At 44.3% G+C, this 23,677-nt stretch overlaps 1 protein-coding gene across 4 annotated transcripts in view; it reads right to left on the bottom strand.

Moving 5' to 3' along the window:
* Nucleotides 1-3,675: 3,675 nt before the first annotated feature.
* Nucleotides 3,676-23,677, bottom strand: part of LOC115085868 (oocyte zinc finger protein XlCOF6-like) — a 57,984-nt gene continuing 37,982 nt past the window's right edge. For 3 of the 4 annotated variants that reach the window (XM_029592392.1, XM_029592393.1, XM_029592395.1), the window contains one exon: nt 3,676-6,236. In XM_029592392.1, coding sequence (XP_029448252.1) covers nt 4,501-6,236 — 1,736 coding nt within the window. In that variant the 3' untranslated portion in view covers nt 3,676-4,500. The remainder of the gene's footprint in view (nt 6,237-23,677) is intronic. The other variant, XM_029592394.1, reaches the window with a different exon arrangement.

Raw genomic sequence — 23,677 nt, forward strand, 5'->3', positions numbered from 1 at the left:
AGAAAGGAACGTCATTGGTCTTGCGCGGGCTGAAAAAGGAGGAACTCAACAGTGATTTCTACCATCTCCGGACCTTTTTAACTCTTAACTTCACTTCCTCGTGACACCACCTGCTCCTGCACAGCCTGTTTCCTGTATCCAGCCACTTGCCTGCCCCCTCCTGTTTGTCTTGGCCAATCAACATTGCGATTTCCTGCCCGTGCATCAAACGAGGATAAAGAAACAAGCAGCGTCCACTTCCACAGCACAGGAGGAGAAGGAAGAGGCTGCTGCTGCTCCAGGAACCCAAGTCAGAGTCTGCTGCTGCTAGTGTGCTTTGAAAGGGGGGGGGGGGGGGGGGAGAGAGAATGAATGAGCATCTGTGAGAGTGAGTGAGTGTGTATTTGTGTAGGGTTAGATGTGCAGGTGCAGACAAGACCTACTCAGTGCCTACTGGGATCCTCAGGTGGCCACGAATTTAATCCCTGGTATTAGGAGAAGTGCAAAGAAGTTACATGACAGAGGCTGGGAAGGATGAGCCCAAGTGCCCCTCCTCTGAAATAGTGAAAAGTAAGGGAATCCTAAGATTGAACATGATTTAGTTGGGCACCATACATTTGCACATGAGCTGCTACAGTTCCTGCTCCAATGCATAGGAAATGATATTAGATGTCAAAGGGCAAGAATACTGTGGCAGCATGGAGGCCTCTGTTACGGGTTCAGATCGTACACACTGGTATCCTGCCTAGGGGCTCTGACCTGGGGGGGCCAATCTCATATAAACACACACAATTACTGGGATTATACCTGGCGGCCTGAACCCAGGAGCTTATCCCCTACACAAATGGCCACACACAATTACTGGGAATTATACCTGGGGGCTTGAACCCAGGAACTTATCCTCAACACAAAGAGCCACACCCAAACTTTGATTCAGTACATCACGGTTCCAGGTAGAAAAGTAATAGAACAAATAAAATTAGATCGTATAGAAGAAGTAATGGTAGTTAATAACAATTGCTACATAGATATAAAAAGCTTACATGTCCAAAGGATCAGCTGTACCATCACATCCAGGGCTCACTCTCCCCTCTCTTTTTCGCTATCTCTCCTTATACACTACAAACGCTTGTGAAAGCAACGGTGTTCCCTCCCTCTGAGGTCTTATCAGATTTCAGACACAGCCATGTGGCCTTCATTCTCTCTCTCTCAGGCTTTAGTATAAATTAATTGCTAGTTTTCTCATCATAGACTTAGTGGAATAACTAAATAAACAGACTCTTGCCTGTTCATAAACATTTCACAGTGCAAGACAGTAAACAGGAGTTCATTCAGAGGTTGGCCTGTGGCCTTCAAACTAGCCTGTGTCTGGATGAAAACTCTGAATCCTCATGGCCTATCCTTTATATACATTGTCAGCAAAAGTAACAAAAAATGACTCCAACAGCCTCCAAAGCTTTGATTGCCTCACCTCCACCCCATAGACAGTCTAGGACAGGCCTTCCCAAACCTGTCCAGATGGGTTTTCAGAAAATCCATAATATTGACTTTCATGATATGCACATTTATCTCAAGCATATCCATTGTAGATATCCTGAAAACCCGTCTGGCTGAGGGGCCCCCGGGGACAGGTTTGGGAAAGCCTGGACTAGAGACAGTCCTTTGCAAGGACGACTGTCAAATATATGCTATTGTTCGTAATTGTTTTGACCATCCTACACAACCGATGTGATATCTTGATCGAATGTCGGTATATAAAAGCAAGTAAATAAATAAATAAATAAATGAGATTACAATGGCCATGCCCTGGGAGGGGTCAGAGCAGGATGAGTCCAGGGGAAATGGGGAGCACAGCAAGTGCAGAGGGAGCAGAGGGGGTTAAACCCTCTGACCCCAGGCAGGAGAAGGAGAATTTAAGAAGTGCAGAGGAAGTAAGGAGGGGAGCGGGAACAGAAGATAAGATGGGGAGGAAGAATAGATTACAAGAAGGACAGAAAAAGGGTAGGGAGGACTTTGAGAGAGCGTTGTGGGGACAGGCAAGGATGAGGGGAGAGACGGTGGGGTGGGGAAGGGGAGGAGCAGGGAGGAAACTGGTATGGATGAAGGGGGTTGTTCTCACCAAATGAGTCTTTCCCATGTCCTCATTACGTACTCCTCTCTGGGTATTTAAATACAGGCTGGTCAGTCACTCACAACCCACTGTGGGAGGTTTTCACTTATGGTGGGGACGCTGTAATTTGTGTTGAGTTCAGCACCTCCAAAGATTTACAAAAAAAACTGGCTCCTCTGCCACCAACCAGTTACCTATATAAGCAGAAGAGGAGGTCCAGGCGAGCATAGGCAAGTGGAATAAATCAACAACGCACCTCTTATTCTTTCCCCAATACTCCATCACCCCCAATCCCCCCCCCCTTCCCCTTACCTCCTCGACCCCATTCAGGTTTAGCAGCAGCCCAAAATATCGAAGCCTACATGAGAAAAAGCCGGAGGCCGTCAGCCGGGCCTCTCCCTAACTGTGCTTCACGTTAGTGCTTTCTAAACCTCCGCTAACTTCTTCCCAGGCCTGCATCACAGAACAGCTTAGAAAGCAGACCGGACGCTAGTAGAGTCTGAAACAGCTGGGCCAAGGAAGTATTTTTATTCTAATACTCAATACCAAACCCATCATTACCCCGTGCCTCTCCCCTTCCAGTACCTCCAATGAGGTCATTGGCTGCAGCATCCACCCTTGCCTTTCCTCCTGACTAAGCTTAAGGGAGATTTGCTTCTTATAAAAATCCCCCGAACCCCTCCAGATCTTTCCCCTGTGTGATGAGTACAACTCTTGTTAAAAAAAAACAACCCATAGTTTCTAAACACCTCTTCAATCTCCTTTGTGGACTCATTTGTCCCTCCGCCTTTCTCTCTCTAATGTCATTGCTTGCTTTTCCCCCTCTCGGACACCTGCCAGCGCACTCCCTGACTCATTACTTTCCACATCACACCGAGATTCTGCAGGCGTCCTACCTTGTCATTTCAGAAAGTTGTTTCGCTGAACCTTTAAACTCGCACAAGTCTCCAAAGCACAATTTCCTCTCTGGTCAGCCTGTGCTCACTTTCTTTATTTTTAATTTTCACTGCTAACTGATTAAGTTTAGGTTCCCTCTCACACTTTCTAAACTACAAAAATAAAAATGCCCTCTCAGTGTAGCTTTGTCCACCTGCCAAGGAGTTTTAATATCAGTTTCAGGAAGGCCATTAAATTCAATAAATTCTTCCCATCATCTTGTAAGAGGGATTCATTTAATTCCCCAATCTACCAGTAATCTCCCATTCTAACTCTAAACTGACAAGCGCATAATCGGAAACCACGACCGCATCAATTTCACGCTCCCTAACCCACCATGAATCTTCCCCTCCACAACCACCACATATCTATTCTTGTGTGTAAAACACATGAGCAGGTAAAAATCCATTTTAAATGGAAGCCATTTGTGGTATGCAGACACCAGACCCCTTGATATTCCAAAAACACAGCATAAAAGAACCCAACCTCAGTGACGATTATTCTAAGGCCTGTGCTGGCTTTAATTCCAACCCATAACCTACCAGTTACATATACAATTTGAAGGTTTCTGTCATTTCTAACAACTCTAACAGAACATCCTTTTCCCCCCTCCAACCACCCAACCCCCCCCCCCCCCAATAACCCAAACACAGCCCTGTCCTCCCCATCCAGACTTCCGTCCCCAGTATATCCCCCCATTAATGTAACACTTTATTACAAGTACGAAAGCAGTTAAGCAACACACCCACAGCCCACGCGACTCCAACTCAAAAGCTCGCTCTCTGACACGGAACAAGACAAGATGCTCCGGTTTCATGTGTGTTACTTCTTTAACATTCAAAAAGCAGAACTTTACGCCTCAGCGCTTGCCCCGTAGAAACCCGGGTGACTCCCGAGCATTTCCAGAGCAAGATTACTGCAATTCTCATTCTCTTCTCTCTCAGGCACACATTCTAGAGATCAGGTCCTTTTCTAAAGCTGTCATCTCTGCTGCCTTTATTCAAGGCCCTATCAGCATCTCTTCTCCCAGCCATGCTGCTCGCTTTCCTGGACCACAGATTGATAGAGTCCTCTCCTTTCTTTACCTCTTGCTTCTTCACATTTCTCTCTTGAGGCTTACAGTAATTGGTCCACTGTCAATGGCTAGTGTCTCACTCACTTCCACAGCCTCTGACAATACCAGGGACCCAGACTGTCTTTCTCCAAACACTCCCATTGCTCTTGCAGACGTCAGCATAAAAGCGTCCTGATGAGGTTGAGGAACCAAGTGAACAAGATGTCAAAGATCCAAGTTCCACTTCATAATTCTCAGATCAGTCCAAATGAGTTTCTAATGTGGATCTTCAGATTTCTAAAGGAAGCTTTTCTCACATTCAACACAGTTAAAATCATTTTTGAATCCTGAAATGAATCTTTACCTAGGATGCATTAGTGAAACATTTATAACACTCAATACACCTAAATGGAGTCTCAGCTTAATGTATTTTCATGTGTTTTTTTAAATTAGATTTTCGACTGAAGGTTTTATCACAGAGAGGACACATAAATGTTTTTTCTCCTGTGTGGATTGTCTGATGTAATTTCAGATGTGTAAACTGAGTGAAGCTTTTATTACATTCAGTACATGTAAATGGTTTTTCTCCCCTATGAATTCTTTGATGTATTTGCAGAACAGAATACTGAACAAAGCTTTTATTACACTCATTGCATGTAAATGGTTTCTCTCCCCTATGAATCCGTTGATGTACTTTCAGGGCAGAACACTGAATAAAGCTTTTATTGCATTCAGTACATGTAAATGGCTTCTCTCCACTATGAATCCTTTGATGCACCTTCAGGGCAGAACACTGAGTGAAGCTTTTATTGCATTCAGTACATGTAAATGGCTTCTCTCCACTGTGAATCCTTTGATGCACTTTCAGGGTGGAAGAAGAAATAAAGCTTTTATTACACTCAGCACATGTAAATGGTTTCTCTCCACTATGAATCCTCTGGTGCACTTTCAAGTAAGAACACTGACTAAAGCTTTTATTACATTCTGTACATGTAAATGACTTCTCTCCCCTATGAATTTTTTGATGCACTTTTAGGCTCGAAGAAGAAATGAAGCTTTTATTGCACTCGGTACATATAAATGGTTTCTCTCGCCTATGAATCCTTTGATGCACTTTCAGGGAAGAAGACTGAGTAAAACACTTACTACACTCAGTACATATAAATTGTTTCTCTCCCCTATGAATCTTTTGGTTCTCTTGGAGATTAGAAGACTGAGGGAAGCTTTTATTACTTTCTATACATATAAATTGTTTCTCACCGTCATGAGTCCTTTGGTGTCTTTTTAATTGTGATAAACTAACGAAGCTTTTATCACATTCAGAACATTTGAATCGTTTCTCCTCTAGCTGATTACTTGGCTGTCTTTTGAGTTGAGCCACATTATCAAAACCTCTCTCTCTCTCTTCTGCCTGTGTTTTTTTATTTATTATTTGATCCTGATTTTGAATAACATTTGGCCCACTCTCATAATACGGAAATGTTCTCTCTGCTGTCTGCATTTGCTGTTGCGGTATGAAAGAAAACTTACAATTGTAAGATTCGCCATGATTAGGACAATTAAAGTGTCTCTTCTTGTTGTGCGTGCGTAGATGTATTACTAAGGACTCCTTGCGAGAAAATTTTTTATTACATTCAACACATGAAAAAAGTTTCCCTTTCGTGTGGATGCGCTGGTGTAATTTCAGGATCAGCTTCTGTTTGAAACACTTTCCACACTGTGGGCACGCATAGGGCCTCCCCTTTATCTGGGTTTTCTGCTGTAATAATAAATATTTTCTATGAAAGTTTTTTCCACCGGTGTCGTACAGAAAGAATGTTTTCTCTTTCCCATATCCATGACCGGCAGCAGAAGTCGTGGGATCACCATTCTTCCTCTGGAAGGGTCTCCCCGCCCTTGGGTCTCTCTGCTTCCCAGCGATGTCTATGAGCGCCCTGTCACTTCTCTCAGATGCTGGGGCTCTAGCCGCTGTGTCTCCTGCCGGCTCTCGCTGCTTCTGCTCTGGGTCCTGATTATTTTGGCTACTTTCTTCCTCCACGGTCCACTGGCAAAGAGTCTCATGGGCATTGCTTGATTTTCTTGGTACAAGTTGTAATACTACAGGACATTCTTCTCGATTCTCCTCCCTCTCCTCATCCTGTATGTCCTCTTTACCTGCTGGATATAAAAAAAGAAGGCATTAATCATGTGCCAGTGAATATGCAAGGCTGACAATAACCTAAGAACATGCCATGCTGGGTCAGACCAAGGGTCCATCAAGCCCAGCATCCTGTTTCCAACAGTGGCCAATCCAGGCCATAAGAACCTGGCAAGTACCCAAAAACTAAGTCTATTCCATGTTATCGTTGCTAGTAATAGCAGTGGCTATTTTCTAAGTCAACTTAATTAATAGCAGGTAATGGACTTCTCCTCCAAGAATTTATCCAATTCTTTTTTTTTTTTTATTTGTATTTTAAGCATAAAACAGTAAACAATTGTATACATCACAAAACATACATGTATAATGTGTAATACAATAGATAAACAGAAATAAACATGCGGTTTGGAAAACATTCTCATAGTAAATGCTTGAGGTTTTTGAATATCTTTCCCCCCCTCTCCCCCACCCTATCGCTGTAGTCTTAGGACACACAGGTAGCAAGAATGTTCACGGGAAAAGATATGCTGTTAAAATACGGCAATGAGAAAAATTGTTAGAAAAAAACTGAAAGGAGCAGCTACAAAAGTAAAAAATGTCCAAGAGGCGTGGTCATTGTTAAAAAATACCATTCTAGAAGCACAGTCCAGATGTATTCCACACATTAAGAAAGGTGGAAAGAAGGCAAAACGATTATCGGCATGGTTAAAAGGGGAGGTGAAAGAAGCTATTTTAGCCAAAAGATCTTCATTCAAAAATTGGAAGAAGGATCCAACAGAAGAAAATAGGATAAAGCATAAACATTGGCAAGTTAAATGTAAGACATTGATAAGACAGGCTAAGAGAGAATTTGAAAAGAAGTTGGCTGTAGAGGCAAAAACTCACAGTAAAAACTTTTTTAAATATATCCGAAGCAGAAAGCCTGTGAGGGAGTCAGTTGGACCGTTAGATGATCGAGGGGTTAAAGGGGCACTTAGAGAAGATAAGGCCATTGCGGAAAGATTAAATGATTTCTTTGCTTCGGTGTTTACTGAAGAGGATGTTGGGGAGGTACCCGTAATGGAGAAGGTTTTCATGGGTAATGATTCAGATGGACTGAATCAAATCACGGTGAACCTAGAAGATGTGGTAGGCCTGATTGACAAACTGAAGAGTAGTAAATCACCTGGACCGGATGGTATACACCCCAGAGTTCTGAAGGAACTAAAAAATGAAATTTCAGACCTATTAGTAAAAATTTGTAACTTATCATTAAAATCATCCATTGTACCTGAAGACTGGAGGATAGCAAATGTAACCCCAATATTTAAAAAGGGCTCCAGGGGTGATCCGGGAAACTACAGACCGGTTAGCCTGACTTCAGTGCCAGGAAAAATAGTGGAAAGTGTTCTAAACATCAAAATCACAGAACATATAGAAAGACATGGTTTAATGGAACAAAGTCAGCATGGCTTTACCCAGGGCAAGTCTTGCCTCACAAATCTGCTTCACTTTTTTGAAGGAGTTAATAAACATGTGGATAAAGGTGAACCGGTAGATATAGTATACTTGGATTTTCAGAAGGCGTTTGACAAAGTTCCTCATGAGAGGCTTCTAGGAAAAGTAAAAAGTCATGGGATAGGTGGCGATGTCCTTTCGTGGATTGCAAACTGGCTAAAAGACAGGAAACAGAGAGTAGGATTAAATGGGCAATTTTCTCAGTGGAAGGGAGTGGACAGTGGAGTGCCTCAGGGATCTGTATTGGGACCCTTACTGTTCAATATATTTATAAATGATCTGGAAAGAAATACGACGAGTGAGATAATCAAATTTGCAGATGACACAAAATTGTGCAGAGTAGTTAAATCACAAGCAGATTGTGATAAATTGCAGGAAGACCTTGTGAGACTGGAAAATTGGGCATCCAAATGGCAGATGAAATTTAATGTGGATAAGTGCAAGGTGATGCATATAGGGAAAAATAACCCATGCTATAATTACACGATGTTGGGTTCCATATTAGGTGCTACAACCCAAGAAAGAGATCTAGGTGTCATAGTGGATAACACATTGAAATCGTCGGTTCAGTGTGCTGCGGCAGTCAAAAAAGCAAACAGAATGTTGGGAATTATTAGAAAAGGAATGATGAATAAAACGGAAAATGTCATAATGCCTCTGTATCGCTCCATGGTGAGACCGCACCTTGAATACTGTGTACAATTCTGGTCGCCGCATCTCAAAAAAGATATAATTGCGATGGAGAAGGTACAGAGAAGGGCTACCAAAATGATAAGGGGAATGGAACAACTCCCCTATGAGGAAAGACTAAAGAGGTTAGGACTTTTCAGCTTGGAGAAGAGACGACTGAGGGGGGATATGATCGAGGTGTTTAAAATCATGAGAGGTCTAGAACGGGTAGCTGTGAATCGGTTATTTACTCTTTCGGATAGTAGAAGGACTAGGGGACACTCCATGAAGTTAGCATGGGGCACATTTAAAACTAATCGGAGAAAGTTCTTTTTTACTCAACGCACAATTAAACTCTGGAATTTGTTGCCAGAGAATGTGGTTCGTGCAGTTAGTATAGCTGTGTTTAAAAAAGGATTGGATAAGTTCTTGGAGGAGAAGTCCATTACCTGCTATTAAGTTCACTTAGAGAATAGCCACTGCCATTAGCAATGGTTTCATGGAATAGACTTAGTTTTTGGGTACTTGCCAGGTTCTTATGGCCTGGATTGGCCACTGTTGGAAACAGGATGCTGGGCTTGATAGACCCTTGGTCTGACCCAGTATGGCATTTTCTTATGTTCTTATGTCAAATGGATTAATATAAGGACAGAATACATAGGATCCATTGAATAAATAAGGCACATTCACTCGCCACAGCACAGTGTAAAGAACTATATCCATAGCCCTATAGGACACTCCAAAGTAGAAACTGCAGTTACAAGTTAGTAGTATCTAACGAATCAGAGCTAGGCCCCTCCTACATAGACTACGCAGACTGCAACCGTTGCCACTGTTCAAAGCTGCTCCATTGGAAAAGGTGCTTTTTCAGATTCTTCCGTCTGATAGCTGTCAATTGGGTAAGATACCAAACTTTAGTCAAACGCTGGAGTACTCTTGCACGTGACGGCACCTCCTTCTGCCGCCACAGCATAGCCAGTTCCGCCCTGCCCGCCTGTGTGATCTGTTGCACTAGGTAAGTGTCTCTGTCACTAAACTCAGGTGGGTAAATATTCAAAAGATATATTTTTGGTAGAACAGGAACTAGCACATTCAACATCTCATGGATAAGCCCACTGATCATATTCCAATATCCCTGTATTGGGCCACACTCCCACCAAATATGTAGGAAGGTACCCCTATTACCACACTCTCTCCAACACTGATCTGACACAGATGGGTAGAATTTATTTAGTCTCACTGGGGTCAGGTACCATCGATATAACATTTTATAATTTTGCTCTGTTATATTAGCAGACACTGACCCCTTCTTAGCAGCCCTATAACAATCTGACCACTCAGACACCGAAAGTTTGCCTCCTAGGTCTACTTCCCAGTTGACAATGTGTGTTGGGGGTGCCTCTAGATCTTTGTTGAGTAAGATATATAGTCTGGATAAGGCCTTCTTAAGTTTGTCGGCATTATCACAATAGCCTTCAAAAAGCGATTTACCCCTGAGTAAATCTGTCTTAACTGATCGTTGTGACACAATGTCTAAGTTGGAGGTAGAAATATTGGTCTGCTGTCGATAGAGGGAATTCGGCAGATAGCTCCGAGAATTCCTTGATTTCCCCCCTTACTCCACACCTGTTCCAGAGTTTCACATCCAAAGGACTCCCATCTAGAAGCTAGAACCTTAGAAGCTCCAGGAGGAAAGGCTTTGTTGTGGAAAATGGGTGTTTTATAGAATATCGTTCTGTCTCCCACTAACTCCGTACGCCACACATCCCATATAGAAAGAATGTGTACAATAGACGGAGCTGCTACCTTCGGTAATGTGCGCGCTGTTGGCGGGAGCCATACAAGTACTTCTGGAGGCGTGTCGCCCAAAAGAGCTCCCTCAAGGGGCACCCATCGCTTATTATATCCCACCACATGCCAATCGATAATATAGCGAAGTTGAGCTGCTGCATAATAATATTTTAAACAGGGAACTCCCAGCCCTCTTCTATCCCTGTGCAATTGCAGGACCTTGCCACTAACCCGAGGCAACCGCCTCCTCCACAGAAAGCGATATAAATGTCTCTGCCAGAGACGTAGGTCTGAGGCCGGGATGGGTATCGGCAAAGTTTGGAATAAATAGAGAAGCCGGGGTATAACATTCATCTAACTGTTGATATCCTACCCCACCAAGATAGATCCAGTCTGTCCCATTTCTGAAGGTCGTCTTTAATGGTATTCCACGTGGGTTCATAATTCAGGGAGTACAGGTCCCCTTGTTCCACTCCTATCCGTACACCCAAATACCTGAGGGATTTCTTAACCAGTTTAAAAAGGAACCGTTGTTGTATCTCTCACACTTCGGAGGATTTAGGGTTATGTTGAGTATCTCGGACTTATCCATATTTAATTTATAACCAGATACCCCGCTGAATGTATTTAATGCTTTTACCAAGTGCGGTAATGAGCTGGAAGGATTCGCCACAGTGAAAAGCACATCATCCGCAAACAACGAGAGTTTAAAGTCCTGGTCCCCTACTCGAATCCCCTGGATCTCTCCAGAGTTTCGAATAGTTTCAGCCAATGGCTCTAAATAGAGGGCAAACAGAAGGGGGGACAGGGGGCAACCCTGCCTGGTTCCCCTTTCAATCGGAAAGACCTTTGAGTATCCCCCATTCACCTTGATACAGGCGTTGGGCGAGGTATATAGTTTCTGGATCCAGGTGAGAAAATTTCCGCCCATCCCCATCTTATGCAGAACAGAAAAAAGGTAGTCCCAGTGCACCAGGTCGAACACTTTTTCCGCGTCAACCGTGATAGCACCAGGGGGTATTGTTTAGCTCTAGCATACCAGATTAAGTCCGTGACCCTCCGCACATTATCTCCCGCTAATCTACCAGGGACAAAGCCTGTCTGGTCTGAGTGTATTATTAAGAAACATAAGAAACATAAGAAAATGCCATACTGGGTCAGACCAAGGGTCCATCAAGCCCAGTATCCTGCTTCCAAAAGTGGCCAATCCAGGCCACAAGAACCTGGCAAGTACCCAAAATATCCGGAAGTACCCAAAATATCCAGAAGTGGAGCGGGATAACTGTACTGGTACTTAAATGTGATGTATAGTTTCCCTGAGGATAGGAGAAAATGATGATAAGCTAGTTCATCAAGTTCCCTGCCATAAGGTGTAGGGAGGAGAGGATGCTCCCTTGTGTTAGAGAAGAAGCTGTGAGCTGGCGCCCAGGAGAACTGGATTGTGGATCGAAAGCCGTCGTAGATAACTGTACCATGGACGGCATTGGCTAAGCTGGGCAATGCGGAAAAGATCCTCTTATTTGGGTTTTTTTTTTTCAGATCCGCGATTATGGCAGATCCGTATGGTCGTAAATGCAGCTCTGGAATTTCCAAGAGATGATTGGTGATGTATTGATGGAGCCACATGCCCCAGCCTTGTAGCCAATATTTTAGCCAAGATTTTTAGATCTAAATTAATTAATCCCATTAATTAATAAATTAATTTAGATCTAAATTAATTAATTTAGATCTAAATTAATTAAGATTTTTAGATCTAAATTAATTTATCCCAGACACAATCTAATATCACGTTATAGATACAAACCAAGGACTTCAAATATTCAGCCATTAATCATGCCATTTTTACATAGCATTTAATTTATTTGTATACCGTTTAACCGTTTATTCTTTCCTATCTCTTCCTTCTTATCCAAGTTCTGCTACCCTTGTTATTTGTAACTGCTCCTTCGATCACCACAGTTCTAGTTGTTGTATTTAATGCACTCCCGTTCCATGTAAACCAGCAAGATATGTGCTCATGATTGCCGGTATATAAAAACCTTAAATAAATAAAAAAATAAATAAAATAAATTAATGATATGGGCCTATACGAGCCACAGAGGGTGACATCCCTCCCTGGCTTTCGCCAGAATAGTGATCCCCGCTTTGTTAGCGTCCTTAGCAATTTCCCCATTCAACAATAGGTTGTTGAAAGCTTCTGTTAAAAGTGGGGTAACCACATCACAGAGAGACTTATAAAAACAAGCGGTGAATCCATCAATACCCGGGGATTTTCCTGATTTTAAACCTGCGATGACCTTGGTCACCTCCTCATCCGTAATGGGTTTATTTATGTATCTTTGTTGTATCGCATCGACCTGTGGCAATGTGACACTATCCAGGTATACATCTATATCGGTCTGCATAAGCTCCTTTTGATGTGAGTATAATTTCTGATAAAACTGAATAAATCTTTCACGAATGTCCTCAGTATCAGTAAGTAGCTCAGCAGTTTCAGACTTAATTTTTAAAATCTGATTCTGAGTAGCCCTCACCTTTAGCCTAGGTGCCAGTAGCCTCCCAGCTTTATTGCCCCCTTCAAAGAACTCTTGCTTAGCCCTATCCATGTGGAAGGCTATTTCGCCTAATGAAAGAGTCTTTAACTCTTCCCTCAGGGAAACCAGCCTCTTTGCTAAGTCGTCCCCCCCCCCCCCCCCAAGTCTCTTATGCTGTATTTCTAATTTTCCTAGAAGTTGTAAAATTTCAGTTCTCCTGCTATTCCTCATTTTCTGGAGGTGAGATGCTCTGGCAATTAGTTTGCCCCTAGCTACAGCCTTAAAACAGTCCCAGAGCGTGTTGACGGACACCTCTCCATTATTATTTTCTTCTAGAAAGGTCTCCATTTCCCCTTGGAGTTGTACAATATATTCAGCATCTGCCAACAGGCTGTCATTGAGGCACCAGAATTGGTCGCCCGACTGTATGCCCAACTTATGTAAAGTGAGCTTAATAGCCGCATGATCCGACCAAGTAATGGGACAGATCTCGGAGTTACATACTTTATTGGCTAAATCCCTGTCTACAAGGAAGTAGTCTATTCGGGAGTATGATCTGTGTGGGGGGGAATAAAAAGAATAATTCCGTTCTGTAGGATGGTGAAGTCTCCATATATCAAGCAGGTGCCAATCGCTCCTTAAGATTTTCAGCCCTTTCCTGTGTCTGCGTTGAGTGGCTGCCACCTCCACCATTTGAGTCAAGAAAGGGGTATCTGGTCAAGTTAAAATCCCCTCCTATTATTAATGAACCCTCAACCCACTGTTTTAAGGTCACCGATAGTTTTTCAAAAAAGGGTCCTTGCCCCGTATTGGGGGCGTATATATTCACCACCGTGTATATGTTATTCCCCAACTTAAATTTCACCAGTATATACCGACCTTCTATATCTCTTATCCTATGTCTACTGTTAGATCTTTAGAGAATAGTATCCCCACTCCCCCATACTTATGTCCCACACTAGCTGCTGCATAGAACTGTACTGGATAATGTTGTGAAAGCATTAGTTTTTCATACTTCTTTCGCAGATGGGTCTCCTGGCAAAAAAGTATATGCACCTTTTCCCTGACTTCATCCTGTAATAATTGTTTCCTCTTGTGAAAGGAATTGAGTCCTTTTATATTCCAGGACATTACCCGTACTTCACCCATTCTGAGCATAAGCTTCACCCCAGCTTAAAGTCCCATCACACTCAATATCTGCCGGTCTCCCTTTCCACCTCACCAGGGAAGAAGATATCAGATCTGTCCCTGCTGTCTCTATTTCCCACTCAGCCACTTGCACCCCCCCTCTCTCCCCTCCCCCCCCCTCACTATCAATCACCCTCACCTTCGTGTGGAGGACTAGCGCCACTCAGAAATTGACTCAAATCCCAAGAGCCCCCCCTCCCTCCCCCGCTTATGATCTAAGCATGACCATTTAACCAGATAAACATGATAACTATTAACTGATTTTTCGCAGTATGCTGATAAACATTATAAAGTTTAAGAACTTGCAAAAACACAAGGTGAGCCCCTTCTTAATGGAGCCAACATCTGTGGTACCATTCGGTACAACTCAGGACTAAGAGAAAAAACCTCCAGGTTGTTCCGGTGAGCTCAAGTCACAGTGTCTTTGTCCGCCCGTTGGTCGCTCGCATTCCTTCGTAGCCTTTTTCCTCCGTGCTGAACTCTCTGCCAACGCTGTGTAGTTGTCGCTGAGGGCCGCATCTCCTCCGTCGAACCAGAAGTCCTGGCCTGGTTTCATAAGACCCGCAGCACGCAGAATTCTGGCCGCTTCCTCTACTGTTGACACCCTGGAGGCGACTCCCTGGATTGTGAATTGGAGTCCAAAAGGGAACAGCCACTTATATCTAAAATTTCCTTCCCGTAGTAGCTGGAGGACCTCACGGAATTCCCGCCTCTTTTTAATTGTGATAGGTGACAAGTCCTGGAAAATCTCAATTTTCGCACCATGCCCCTGAAAGTCCTCCAGAGTCCTTGCTTTCTGAAGAATTTTTTCCTTGGACGCATAGCTGTGGAAACATACCACGATATCTCTGGGAAAATTACCCCTTGGCTTGGTGGAGGGCTCTGTGTGCACGATCAAGTTGTATCTCAGGCAGGGTTTCATCATTTTGTGAGGAGTGCCAGATTTGAGCACAAATATCTTGTATGACTTTATGACAGTCCTGGTACTTGTCTTCCTCTGGTATCCCCCGAAAACGGAGATTACCCCTCCTGGAACAATTCTCCAGGTCTTCCAGCCAGCACGCCTGATCTTTCATGCCTTGTCGCAGTGTTCCCATTTCTTTTTCTATTGATGTTATAGCGGTGCTCTGTTCTTCATTCTGTGTTTCCAGTGTGTCTATTCTCTCCCCCAGACCTGCAAAATCTCGGCGGAGGTCGGCAGCAATTTGCTGTAATTCACTCTTCAAATGGCCCATCCCTTCTTTCATTTCCCCGAACCACCTTTGAAAATCTTCTCTAGTCACAGCAGGCTCACCCCTCTAGCCGCAGCGTTCCTCCTCTCTCCGTGGTGAGCGGGGGATCAATGCTTTCCTCCGCATCCACGTGGTCGGCCATTTTGTCTTGCAGGAGCTCGGCTGCTGCTGTGAACGAAAATTGCTTCAGGTCCGGGATCTTTTTTCGGTTCGCCATCGGGGATCCTCCCTGTTTCTTATATGAAAATTAAGAGTTTCGCCATGAAACTGCAATTTTCTGGGCTGATGGTCACCGATATCGCCAGAGTGGGGAGCGGAGCTCGAGCCTCAGGCAGCCATCTCTTTCGGTGACGTCACTTCCTCCTCCCAATTCTTTTTTAAACACAACTACACTAACTGCACTAACCACATCCTCTGGCAACAAATTCCAGAGTTTAATTGTGCGTTGAGTGAAGAAGAACTTTCTCCGATTAGTTTTAAATGTGCCCCATGCTAACTTCATGGAGTGCCCCCTAGTCTTTCTATTATCCGAAAGAGTAAATAACCGATTCACATCTACCCGTTCTAGACCTCTCATGATTTTAAACACCTCTATCATATCCCCCCTCAGCCGTCTCTTCTCCAAGCTGAAAAGTCCTAACCTCTTTAGTCTTTCCTCATAGGGGAGCTGTTCCATTCCCCTTATCATTTTGGTAGCCCTTCTCTGTACCTTCTCCATTGCAATTATATCTTTTTTGAGATGCGGCGACCAGAATTGTACACAGTATTCAAGGTGGGGTCTCACCATGGAGCGATACAGAGGCATTATGACATTTTCTGTTTTATTCACCATTCCCTTTCTAATAATTCCCAACATTCTGTTTGCTTTTTTGACTGCCGCAGCACACTGAACCGACGATTTCAATGTGTTATCCACTATGACGCCTAGATCTCTTTTTTGGGTTGTAGCACCTAATATGGAACCTAACATTGTGTAATTATAGCATGGGTTATTTTTCCCTATATGCATCACCTTGCACTTATCCACATTAAATTTCAGCTGCCATTTGGATGCCCAATTTTCCAGTCTCACAAGGTCTTCCTGCAATTTATCACAATCTGCTTGTGATTTAACTACTCTGAACAATTTTGTGTCATCTGCAAATTTGATTATCTCACTCGTCGTATTTCTTTCCAGATCATTTATAAATATATGGAAAAGTAAGGGTCCCAATACAGATCCCTGAGGCACTCCACTGTCCATTCCCTTCCACTGAGAAAATTGTCCATTTAATCCTACTCTCTGTTTCCTGTCTTTTAGCCAGTTTGCAATCCACGAAAGGACATCGCCACCTATCCCATGACTTTTTACTTTTCCTAGAAGCCTCTCATGAGGAACTTTGTCAAACGCCTTCTGAAAATCCAAGTTTACTACATCTACTGGTTCACCTTTATCCACATGTTTATTAACTCCTTCAAAAAAGTGAAGCAGATTTGTGAGGCAAGACTTGCCCTGGGTAAAGCCATGCTGACTTTGTTCCATTAAACCATGTCTTTCTATATGTTCTGTGATTTTGATGTTTAGAACACTTTCCACTATTTTTCCTGGCACTGAAGTCAGGCTAACCGGTCTGTAGTTTCCCGGATCGCCCCTGGAACCCTTTTTAAATATTGGGGTTACAAAGACCTCCAGTCTTCAGGTACAATGGATGATTTTAATGATAGGTTACAAATTTTTACTAATAGGTCTGATTTTTGTCAGGGGTCACCCAATGACCACCTGGAATCTCTGGTGTTCAGAGAATTACATGACTTTGCTGAAGCTTTAGGAGATGCCTGGGAAAACTCTTATGTGAGGTCTTTACACAAACCTGCAGAGACGTTAAGAAAAGTAAATTGGTTCTCTTTACCATACTCTGTAGAATGTCACACTTTCAACAGAGCAGCAACAAGGCTCTCGTAATGGGTGAGCTGTGGAAACCACATAGGTCCCCACCTCTAGAAGAGATTGCAAGGTGGAAGGAAGGAAGTATTCAGTCCTGCATCGCATCTGAAGAAGGCGGCACGTGTGTGTGTGTGTGTGTGTGTGTGTGTGTGTATCAAAAGCTCATATACATCAAATCTGCACACTGAATAATCTCACTGCAGGAAAACACAAGAGGATGAAGCAATACCACCAAATCTGGGATCCTTATTTGCAACGGAGAGCTACCGGGACTTCGTGGCTTCTTGGACACACTTTAGCGCTCTGATTGGCTATGATAATGTTGTTCTTAACTCTTTCGAGGTTATTGTTGTGATAGAAACTTGGTATGAATAGCAGGCGGGGTACGTTTAATGGGAAGGGTGGGAACTTTCAGGGGAAAAGGGAAAACTGTGGTGCCTCTATACTTTGTATTCCAAAATGTGTATTGCATTAATTATGTTAGTTTTATTATTATGCACCAATAAAACTGTTAAAACAAACAAACAAACAAAAAAAAGCTCATGTACAACAGCATCCATTCATGCAAACTTATTTCTTACTTGATAACTTCCTTTTTTGAGTCCAGCCAGACCAGTCCAGACGCCTGGGTTATATTCAACAGTAGAGGATGGCGACGGACACCATCAAGCTTGCTGACGTCACCCTTTATAGACTCCTGTGCTGACCTCAACCTGCCAGTATTTCCTGATCTATATAAATAAAAATGTAAATGTTCGCTTGTTCAAAATCTTAAATCTCCAAAAGTTCTTCACCGATTGCTTTGAAATTTTGACACAACGTTGCATTCGAATGCGCGCATGTTTTTACATACCTATATTATATAGATGTCACACCTGTGACAGGTAAAAACATGCTTTTTTTTGAAAAATAGCACCATCTGTTGGACGTACAAGCGACACACGCTATCTACAATAGAAATGGGCTCTGACCGACGGACCGCAAATGCGCAGTAGAGAGCAGCTCTACCACGCATGTGCGGACCATAGAGCTCTGCGCTACGTGCTGGGTGTCACAGAGGGGAGGAGGAAAGGGCAGACGAGTCGCCGCTCCGAGAAACGGCTCAACCCCTTCCTCCGTCGCTGGGGAAGGGGGGAGGGATTAGGGACTGCCGGACAGTTACACACAGGAGGAGGAAAGGGTTGAAGAGTCGCCGAGCCAGTCCGTCCACCGCCAGGGAAGGGGGGAGAGGGAGTTGGGAGGCCGGAGCAGAGCAAATGCGCAGTGTGAAAGTAAACATATTAGAAATGTGCGCTCTTTTCTTTCTTTTCCATTTAACCAGACTGAGCCACAGCAATGCGTGGCCGGGTACAGCTAGTATAAGATAAAATTAATATAACAATACTCCCTTTACCTAATCAGAGGGCTTTGCAGGGAGAAAGAACAAACATTGAACAACATTTAAGGAAACAGTAGAAAGTGAATAAATCCTAATGAATTAGCACATCTCTTCTTTGGTCCTTTAAAAAAAAATCAGATGAAACTGATCCAAATGAATTCTTCCTATAAGGAACTGCTAGCAGAAATGTAGAAGTCTATAAGAATAGGGAGGGTCCTGGACTGTTCTGGCTGGACTCAAAGAAAGGAAATTATCAGCTAAGAATTAATTTCTCCTTCCTTATAATCCAGCCAGACCAGTCCAGATGCATGGGATGTAACCAAGCTAATCCTCTAGTGGGTGGGAAACTGCCAAATCTCCAAGTCAAAGGCAGCTCCTTCTCTGACCTGAAAATCCGGCAGATAACGCTTAGAAAAAGAATAGAAGGACTTCTGGTGATGACGTCACCAGGAGCGAAGGTGGAAGTTTGAGCTGCGGCCCTTGCGGCTTCTCCCCCCCTCCCGATTGCCCGAAAACAGAGGGCGTACTAAGCAGCATTCAGTTAAAGAGTCCTAATGGATCGATGGGCCCCGAAGTTGAACTCTCTAGGTGGCGGATGCCGGTGGATTTAAGCAAAGACCGGAGCAGCTGCGCCGCGACCAAGATGGTGGCCGCCATGTGGTGAGGCCCGCTTGACTCTTCGTTCTACTGAAGCTGTATAGCGGCGTTTTTACTCCGGAGGCACAGGATCATTCTCCGGAGGGCTGGGGGACCTGGTCCTATGAACCCGGGTGTGATGTGATCTGAGGGAGCAGCTCCCGAGCTGAGGCAGCGCTATCAGCTAGAAGTATTACACTCGAACGGAGCACGGGGGCTGGAGCCTTGGGACTGTCTTTATTGCTACAAATTCTGGTTCTCTTCGCCTCTTGGGCTCAGCCCTTTTTCTGGAGCGCAGCGGGGCGGAACTGCGTTTGCTACAGGCTACATGAATGTTTTACACCTGGTCCAGGTAGGAAGCTTGGCCTTGAAAGGCTGCTACAATAAAGGTGGTGGCTGATTGCAATTTCAGACGTCGCTTTGGCATCCTATTAGCTACTTAGACATCTCTCTATTAGATGCCTCAAACAGCAATCTCTGGTCTCACTGACATATCTGTTGATTACTAAGAGCGCCTCTTCTCAGATATCTCATACTGAGCTTGTGGTCTTTGTTATTCTACTCCACTGGCTGTCTGGACTTTTCTTTTCTCAAGATATCTCATAGTGCAATCCCAGGTTTTGCTGTTACTTGCCTACTTGGAACATTTCCTTTACAATATCTCACACCGCACTATTGGGTTTTGCTGTTGCAGTCTGCAGACTATCTGGATTTCTCACTTTCAGCTCTTTCATAAGCGCACGTCCTGCACCCGGTGTGGATACTGCTGTCCAGGGGGGGCCCACCCCTCTTGTTGTTTGAAGGAGGCGGCGATGCGACAGAGGACCGCGCGGAAGAGTGTAGTCTGCCGGTCCCGCATCCCTGCTGTCAAGATGGCGGAGGCCCCTGCAGGCGCAAAGGTTCTTGATTTGCTGTCTGCGGACGCTCTTCTTCAAATCTCTCAAAGTGTCACCTTCGCCATACTAAAATACAGGCATTTATGGACGACATCAAATCGGCGTTGGAAGGCCAGACGAAACGGTTGGATGAAGCGGAACATGTTCTGTCGGACCATGAAGACCGGCTGGGCGAGTCGGAGGGTAGTGTGGAAGCCTTACAAGCCACCCAACGAGACTTGCTGGCAAAAATTGAGGATTTAGAAGACAGAAGTCGGAGGAACAACATCCGTATTATTGGGGGTCCCAGAATCAGTCAAGGACAGTGGGCTCTCTGAATTGGTGGAATCTTGGTTGCCGGGACAACTGGGTTTGGAGTTTTCTGTGACGCCGATGGTCTGTGAGTGGGTTCACCGAATCGGAATCTTAAGAGAAGGAGCAAGCAGGCCCAGACCGGTTCTAGCGAAAATACTGAACTGGGCACATAAAACACAGATCATGCGAGCTTCCAAACAGGCGTCCATGGAATTTCAAGGCCATCAGATCCTTTTACAAAGGATCACTTCAAGTACCTCCAGCCAAGACTACCAGACACATCACGCTCAGAGATCGGGCATTCTCCACAGCCGGTCCAACTTTATGGAACTCCATTCCCCCGGATCTTAGAATGGAACCCAACATCTCAACATTCAAGAAAAGACTCAAGACGTGGCTGTTCACGCAGGCCTTTCCTAACTCCAATTCCATCTAACTTCCTTCTTTCAACACGCTCCGCTAGCATTAGCGTTAATAGCCACCTCTTACAATGTTATTTATACTTATATATAACTATCTGATCTTCATTTCCCTTCTCATTCCAAGTTATTGTTTTCCTTGTTATATGTAACTGCTTTTCTGCACTATTGTTTAAATGGTAATTGTTTAAATGTTTAAATGGTAAAGTTTATTATAATTACACCCCTGTTTCTTGTGAACCAGCATGATGGGACCACCGTCTTGAATGTTGGTATATAAAAAAGTTAAATAAATAATAAATAAATAAAATAAATAAGATACTTTTGTTCAATGATTTTTCAGCGGCAACGGCGGCACAGCGAAAGAGCATGTCCCCAGCGAGTACTGAGTTGTATAAGCGAGGTTATCAAATTTGGGCTGCTCTATCCAGCTAAGCTGCGAGTCTTCCATGATAACAAGGCTCTCTTCCTCACTTCTAGAGACGCTGCGGACAGGTTTATTGCTACCTTGCCAGCTGCAGGAGATGAATAAAAACTGATTATTGTAGGGGAGCCTTCTTTGCTGCAGAACAGAGGGAGGATGGCTGTGGATCCTGGTTCCTGTTATGGAGCTCATTTCCTAACCTTGAGGATCGACGGGACATATCACAAGTTTTTGTAGCTGAGACACGATCTAGTCTGACTTCGCTACGATGTCTGAGATCTTGGAGTATAGCTGGAGTGTCGGGGGCCTCCTTGTTTGGGGGACCTCGTGGCTTCATCATGATCCTAAAAATGCTGTTTCTTTTGCTTGATACTTTGTAAAGTTCTGTTGTTGTTTCGGGGGGGGGGGGGGGGGCGGGGAGGCGTAAGGGGCCTAGAGGGGGGCCTTTCTCTCTATTGCTTCTGGGAGTGGAGAGGGAGGAGTGGCTCTGAGCCTCTTGGGGCAGGCGCTTGTGTTGCGGGTGATGTGGGTTTGCGAGTTGCTGTGGAAATGGTATGTTTGGTGTGAATGGTATGCTTGAGTTGAGAAGTTTGGTTTGCTGGGGTTGGGGGGGGTGGGAACCCTGGCAGACATCCCTCTCATTTTGGTGCTAAGGCAGTTTTTTATGGTTAATGGCCTATGTCTTTGGTGGTTATTTCCCTATGATCCTGGTGGCTTAGGCTGGGGAGCCCCGGGATCTATTTCTCTTGCCATAGCTACTTTGCTGCGTCTTATTGGTCATGTTTTTAAGTACCTGCGGCTATGGCTACAGTAAAATGCACATCTCTTAATGCAGATGGCATACACTCCCCTATCAAACGCAAGAAACTCCTTATGGCTTTTAAACGTCTGGGGTCGCAGGTGGTGTTTCTTCAAGAGCCTCACTTGTCAGCGAGTGAACATATCAAACTACAAAGAGAGTGGGTGGGACAATGTTTTTTCTCCTCATACTCGTCCAGAAAACGAGGGGTGGCCATATTGATTCATAAACAACTGCCTTTTCAATCTGAACGGGTATGGCATGACCCCGAGGGTCGCTATGTTATAGTCCAGGGATTGTGTAATCAGCAAAGAGTGGCCCTATGTAACGTATATGCGCCTAATGTCTATCAGCATGCGTTTTTCACCCGACTAGTGGGGATCCTTGGTGAACTCTCTGATTGTGCGCTTCTGGTGGGAGGGGATTTTAATATGGTAGCCAACAAGTTGGAAGACTGCAAACCTCCTAAATCTGTCGAACCTAATGATGGTCATAGGGGTCCTAATTTTCTGTGCCGTGAATTGCGCTTGCTGGACATTTGGAAGGCATTGCATCCTGGGGAACAGGATTATACTTTTTTTTCCCATCCTCATGGGTCTTATTCTCATTTGGATTATTTTTTGATCTCGGATTTCCTGTTCTCCAGGGTGACGGCCGCTCCCATAGGCACCTTTGCCTTATCGGACCATGCGCCAGTTTCTGTTACAGTAACAGTTGGACGTAATCCTAAGCCCCCCTTTTCCTGGTGCATGCCTCCGGGGTTGTTCTTGGATAAAGAGTTTTCTTGCTACCTTGTAACCTGTTGGAAAGAATATGTGCTTCTAAATAATACTCCAGATAGGTGATGCATTGTCCTTTCGCACTGAGGATATCTCCCCAAGGCCTACTGCCCAGGAGGGAAGGGTTAGGTCGGCCGTCATAGTTGGTGATTCGATTATTAGGAATGTAGACAGCCGGGTGGCTGGTGGGCGTGAGGATCGCCTGGTAGCATGCCTACCTGGTGCGAAGGTGGCGGACCTCACGCGTCACCTAGATAGGATTTTAGACAGTGCTGGGGAGGAGCCGGCTGTCGTGGTACATGTGGGCACCAACGACATAGGAAAATGTGGGAGGGAGGTTCTGGAAGCCAAATTTAGGCTCTTAGGTAGAAAGCTTAAATCCAGAACCTCCAGGGTAGCATTCTCTGAAATGCTCCCTGTTCCACGCGCAGGTCACCAGAGGCAGGCAGAGCTCCGGAGTCTCAATGCGTGGATGAGACGATGGTGCAAGGAAGAGGGATTCAGTTTTGTTAGGAACTGGGGAACCTTTTGGGGAAGGGGGAGTCTCTTCCGAAGGGATGGGCTCCACCTTAACCAGGGAGGAACCAGACTGCTGGCGCTAACCTTTAAAAAGGAGATAGAGCAGCTTTTAAACTAGAACAAAGGGGAAAGCTGACAGTCGCTCAGCAGCGCATGGTTCGGAGAGAGGTATCTTTAAAGGATACTAATGATGCATTAGAATTAGGGCATCCCGACAGTGAGGTTCCAATAATTAGAAAAGTAGTCCCAGTGCCTGTAACTAAAAACTCACCTGAACTAAAACATTCGAACTTATCCCAATCAATTAAAAAGCAGAATGAAAATACAAACAAAAAACAAACTTTGAAATGTTTGTATGCTAATGCAAGAAGTCTAAGAAGTAAGATGGGAGAATTAGAATGTATAGCAGTAAATGATAGATACCAAAACCTCAAAACAGCACCTAAGTCTGATGATGTTAATCTTAAGGATTAACATCATCA

Source organism: Rhinatrema bivittatum, chromosome 2 (assembly GCF_901001135.1).
Source record: "Rhinatrema bivittatum chromosome 2, aRhiBiv1.1, whole genome shotgun sequence".
NCBI lineage: Eukaryota > Metazoa > Chordata > Amphibia > Gymnophiona > Rhinatrematidae > Rhinatrema > Rhinatrema bivittatum.